This window comes from Callospermophilus lateralis, unplaced genomic scaffold (genome assembly GCF_048772815.1).
Source record: "Callospermophilus lateralis isolate mCalLat2 unplaced genomic scaffold, mCalLat2.hap1 Scaffold_52, whole genome shotgun sequence".
NCBI lineage: Eukaryota > Metazoa > Chordata > Mammalia > Rodentia > Sciuridae > Callospermophilus > Callospermophilus lateralis.
The window spans coordinates 4,999,848-5,005,888 of NW_027514454.1; the positions used below are offsets into that span (position 1 = coordinate 4,999,848).

At 43.4% G+C, this 6,041-nt stretch overlaps 1 protein-coding gene across 1 annotated transcript; it reads right to left on the minus strand.

Annotated features, from left to right (window-relative positions):
- Nucleotides 1-4,240: 4,240 nt before the first annotated feature.
- LOC143390232 (dnaJ homolog subfamily A member 1) lies at nt 4,241-5,708 on the minus strand. The gene has a single exon (XM_076842740.2). The coding sequence runs from the start codon at nt 5,598-5,600 to the stop codon at nt 4,407-4,409; it is 1,194 nt and encodes a 397-aa protein (XP_076698855.1). The 5' UTR covers nt 5,601-5,708; the 3' UTR covers nt 4,241-4,406.
- Between the last annotated feature and the right edge of the window lie 333 nt (nt 5,709-6,041).

The following is a 6,041-nucleotide window of genomic DNA, read 5'->3' on the forward strand; positions in this document are numbered from 1 at the left end:
GGGCGGGGGACTGTGGGTGACGACCGTGTCGCTGAGGAAGTGACCTGCGAGCTGAGTCCAGCAGGGTCAGCCTGGGGGGAGGGGCGGGGGCGTGGGGGAGGGCGCGCAGCGGATTGCGGGGCAGGGGGCCCGGCTGCACCTGGTCAGGGGGCTGGGTGGCGAAGGGACCTTGACTCTGTCGCTAAGAAGTTTGCCTCCTATCCCTTTGCGACCGTCAGATGAGCTTTACCGAGCTGGGCCTGAGAGCACAGTCACAGGTGGGGATGGGGCCAGGCACGTCAGGGGCCAGCATGGACCTCGGGACGTGGTAACCAGTCAGCTCCCCGCCAGAGGGGCTGGTGGTGAGGGCTGGGCCTCGCCCCAGAGTCGCCCCCAAGTCGGACCTGCCCTGGGCCATCTTGGTCTGCGGATTCCATGGCCTTTTTATTTATTTATTTATTTATTTATTTATTTATTTATTTATTTATTTATTTTGTGAGTTTTGGATACTGCAGATTGCGCGCAGGGGCGCCCGACCACCGAGCTACATCCCCAGGCCCTTTCACTGTTATTGCGCCCCAGGGTCTCCCCAAGCTGTTAGAGGGCCTTGGGGAATCGCTGAGTCTGGCTATGAACTTGGCTTCTCCTGTCCCGCCTCTCGGGATTGCAGGCTGCCCCCGGCCCTGCCCAGGGGTGCTCTGGGGGACTCAGTGGAGAGAAGACTAAAAAAGGAGGTGGCTTTGAGGGCAGAGTGAGAGCCTGGACTGACGTGGCTCCTGGGAATGGGCCCAGTGGGAGCGTGGTCTCCATCAAGACGGGTTAAGGCAGGCTCAGGGGACAGAAGAATTAGGGTGGAACGTGTGGGAACAGATAAAGGCTCTCCCGTGTCCAGAGAGAGCAAGGAGGGCTGATTAGTAGTGGTAAAGGGAAAAGAAGGGAAGAAGGTAAAAGGTCTCTGGGTGGCAGATTGTACGTGGCTCGCAGAGCAACAGAAGTGCGTGGAAAGGCTGAGTCACCCAGGACCTTGTGGGGGAAAGAGCAGGGCCTTTGGGAGAGAGGCAGAGGAATAAGGTGACTTGGTGAGGCAGGTGATGTGCTTAGACATAAAGTGCCCAACACAGAAAAGCCAAACAGAGGGTTTTCATCTTGAGTAAGCATCTCACTGTGGTTAAGTGGGAAACAGGATCAGCCCCAGGGGCACATCAGCTCTAAGTTCAGGCAGGGGAGGGTGCCAAGGCCTAATGTATCACCATTTTGTTGAGGATCCCTTAACCAGGTGGCAGCAGCTCTGAGCTATGAACTCAGGCAATTCCTTCTCTTTTCGGGAGCTCCCTTTTCATTTTCTTGTTGGAAAAGCAGACAGTAATAAAACTTATCACCCACTCCTCTCTTGGGAGTGCTGCAAAGAGCAACCAATATACATACATAAATAAGTCTGAACCTCTGGGCAAGAACACAGTGTGCTAGAAATGCTAAACAATAATAAATCCACCTCCCCTTTCACCATGATAGTAAACAAGGTGTCTTTTTTTTTTCTTTTTAAGAGCAAATGTAATTAACCAGGACTAACTTTGAGGTTGTCTGTGTAGTCTCCTAACAACTAGTAATTAAGTCTAAAATCTTGATTTTTCAAGAGTTCTCTCATTAAAAGGTCTTAGAGTGACCCTAATACCTCCATCAAACCAAGGCTCAGACTATATAGCAATTAACTAACATGAAAATCACTTTATCATCCTTTCTGACTTCTTAGTATACATAGGTGACTGCCAGCAACATACAAGCTGCAGGCAGTCCCCTCCATCTTCTTAAACTGTGCTCCTTGTCACACCCTGAGGTCTGCCTTTTGGCAGAATGGTGCCATATAAAATATTCAGATCCTAGATCGGATGTGTGCAACCTACATGGCAAGAAGGCTGTCAGACAGAAACACTGAAAGGAAAAGCGCCCCTAGAATGACAGAAAGGGAAAATCCAGCTTTAGAGGAGCTCACCCCTAATTACACGTTCCATGCATAGCAAATCTCTTTCAATAAATCCCATCACAGTCCCCACTCCCTTAAAGAGCAGGCCTGATAGGGAGCAACTCCCCTCCTTTGTGGTAAAATCCAATTTTCACATCTGGTAAATGAAATAACTCCGCTGTGAACCAAGGGCAGGTTGGGGTGAGCCATTAACAGAAGGTTAGGGGCTCTGCATTGTGTAACAGCTCCTCTGGGAACCCCTGCTGGAGACTGGCTCTTTCCATGCCAGTTGAGGCTACTTGGCCAGAAAACCTCCCACCTCCCAGGCTGAGACGCAGGCCTTTATAATCTGGAGTGGTGAAGAGAAGCACTGTGGCTCAGGTTCACCTCTGTGGAGGCCTGGCCCTGGCCTTTCTCTCCTGACTTGTGGACTTTTAGAAGATAGGCTCACACTGCATTCCTGACAAGATGACCAACAGAAGGGACAACTGCAAAGGGATAACACATGGGAAAAAGGAACTGAAAAAACAGAAATCCAGCCAGGGTCTGTATCCTGTGAGGACCTAATAAAGGTGGACATCACAGGGAATCAGCAATGAGAGCGCGCACGTGCACACACACACACCCCTGAAGATCACTGGAATGTGGGCCAAGAACACATCCCAGGATACATACGTTTAGAAAAGGTGATGATCACAAGTAAATGGAGAAAGGAAGGATTACTTAACAAATAATATTGGAGTGATTCTTCTACTTTAGGGAGAAAATTTATGATCCTCATTTCATGCCATACAATAAAAAAAATCCAGAGTGATTAAAGAGATAACTATTAAAAAATGAATCAGGAGAAACAGAAGAAAATATAGGTGAATATTTATCTAAAGTTGGGGACAGGGAAAGATTCTGAGAATGAAATCAAAGGAAAAATAATGAATAGATTTGATTTTCCATACAAATGTAAAATTCTGTTTATAAAATGATCATGAAAGTCAGACAACGTAGTGGAAACTAAAATATTCCAAATGTAACTGAAAACAAATTAACATTTTTAGTATATGAAGAGCTCATACAAAGAGATATGAAAGATATAAATGCCTTAGTTGAAACTTAACAATTTTTCCTTTCTTTTGCTCTCTCTCTTTCTCCTCTCTCTCTCTTACACACACACAGTATTAATAAAAAAAAATTCTCTTGAACTTATGGAAAAAACTTATAACTAGTCATCAAAGAACTACACATAATTTGTATTTTCCATGAGGACTTGGCACATGGAAAATACTTGATAAATATTTGTTGACTCGCTTAAATTAACGAAAAAGAGAATTCCAATGCTCAGTGTTGATGTATGTGTCAAAGGAACACTTTCATAGCAGCTTGTAGGATTGCACACTAAAGCAAGAATCAGTAAAATTGGGTTTTTTTTGTTTTTTTTTTTTGCTTTGTAATCAGTATATTAAGGAGACATTCATACATTTCAAGAATTGCTTAAATTCTGATATCCAGATTTAAGCATGTGAACATATGATGACTTTTAAACATACAGTTAAAGCTATTCATCATATTTGCTAGACTACCAACATCAAATTACAGTTACTTTGGAGCATAAGTCAAATGGTTTAAGCCTGTAACATACCTAAGGAACACCTTCCTATATTATACATGCAAACTACTTTTCCATGTATAGGTCTGGATTTCACTACCAGGGCTTACCATGGTCCAAAGAGAAGGGAAAAATGTAACCAGGACTGGTCAACACAGTTTTGTATATATGTGTATATATATATATATATATATATATATATATATATATATATATATATATATATTTTAAAAGATGGCACAATAGAAGGGAATGCAATTCTACAAGTGCAAGCCCTTAAGAAGCAGCATATAATGATAAACCCCATCTTTTGAAAGGTATCATTTCTTTCACTGATATCAGAAGCAAAATTATACATTATGTCACCTTCAAGTAAGTTGAGGCAATAGAATGCAGAGTCATCACAAGAGTCCCACTTAATACAAATAACTAGACAGACCAACACTCCTCTACAAATTAAGTTTTCTTTTTCTGATTGCAAGTTAAATACAGAGTTTTAATTTTATAGCTTAACAATGAAGGGTCATACACTGAAATCAACACATATACCTAGTATTTCAGTCTAAGTTTATCCACATACACAGCTGAAATCAACTACAAGGTATGGCCTAACAGATGCTAGGGGAACTTTAAAAGTAGTTTTTACAGGTATTAAACAACTTCTTGCACACTGAAGTCATCATACATACAGGGCAAAGTCAGAGCTTTTATATTTGCGTTTATTCTTCATTTAACTTTTAAAACACTACTATAATTGAATATTAAAACAAAAACAATAGCAAGTAGTGAGCATATTATGATTATAGTCCTTCACTCATTCACTACTGCATATAAAATGCCTGCAGTGAGTGTTATTCACTGGCCCCATTAAGAGGTTTGACACTGAACACCACCTCTGGGATGATGTTCATCATCCTCATATGCTTCTCCATTATAATGGTGCCGTCTTTCCTGATTTGGATCAAAGTCCACCAGTTCTACCTGATCCATTTCATCAGTCTCTTCCACTTCCTTCCTCTCGGGTAGGAGTTTTTCCAGCAAAGAGAGTTTGTCAGGAGACAGAAAGCCATTTTCAGGAAAGTTTACCTTAAACTCGATGATTAGGCGACCCTTTTCATATGGTCTACGATAAATTGGCATACCTTCATTTAGCACACACTTTATATCTCCATGCTTGACAATCTGACCTGGATGAGAGGTGATGACTATGGTTCGATTATCAAGAGTAGATATTGGCTTCTGGAAGCCACATAATGCTTCCACCAGCTGTATGTCCATACACATGAAAAGGTCTTCTCCTCGTCGAGTAAAAACAGCATGGTCCTTCTGATCTAACACAATGATAATATCTCCTGGTTCCAGTCCTGGCTCTTGGTCTCCTTCACCATGGAATGTTATCTTCTGTCCATCTTTCATGCCTTTGTCAATATGAACTTCCAGAATCTTCTTCTCTCGAACTATCTTCCTTCCATTGCAGCTTTTACATCTATCTTTAGGACTGATCTGTTCCCCATGGCCCTGGCACTCCATGCACACAGACTGAATTTGCTGAACCATTCCAGGTCCTATCTGATGAATTCTTATTTGCATTCCAGTACCTCCGCAGTTGGGACAGCACTCTACTGCTCCTTTCTTACCACCTCGGCCTTCACATTTGTCACAAATCACATTCTTCTGCAGAGCCAGTTTTCTTGTTGCACCATTATATAAGTCTTCTAATGTTACTGAGAGCTGGTGCACAACGTTTTTTCCTCTCCTTTCTCTCTGCATCCTTCCTCCTCCTCCAAAAAACATATCAAAGATGTCCATGGGGGAGCCAAAACCACCACCTGCTCCACCCTCCTTAATTGCCTGTTCTCCTCCTTTGTCATATAATTCCCTTTTCTTGGCATCAGAGAGAACTTCATAAGCTTGAGAAATCTGTTTAAACTTTTCTCCTTCATTTGGATTCTTATCAGGGTGGTACTTCAAGGCCAGTTTTCTGTAAGCCTTTTTTAATTCTTCCTGGGTGGCATTGGGTTTGACCCCCAAAACATCATAGTAAGTGGTTTCTTTCACCATTTTCTACAGCCAGTGAGCGGGCTGGGGCCGCTGTGAGGGAGTGGGAAGGAGCGCGTAACTGTGTGCAGCCCGGGCAGCCGCCGCTCCTCCGCCTCTCACCGAGCGTTCTGGAAAGTTCCCTGGTTTTTTTTTTTTAGTACCAGGGCTTGAACCCAGGGTTGTTTAACCACTGAACCATATCCCAGCCCATTTTATATTCTTTTTAGAGACAAGGTCTCACTAAGTTACTTAGGGCCTCACTAAGTTTCTGAGGCTGGCTTAGACCTCTGATCCTCCTGCCTCAGCCTCCCGAGCTGCTGGGATTACAAGTGTGTGCCACTGTAACCAGTTGTAAAGTATTTTTGTAGCAGGCAGATAGTGCATATTTAGGGGTTTCCAGACCATACAGTATATGTTGATACTACACAGCCCTTACACTGTAGGGTGAAAGCAGCCGCAGAC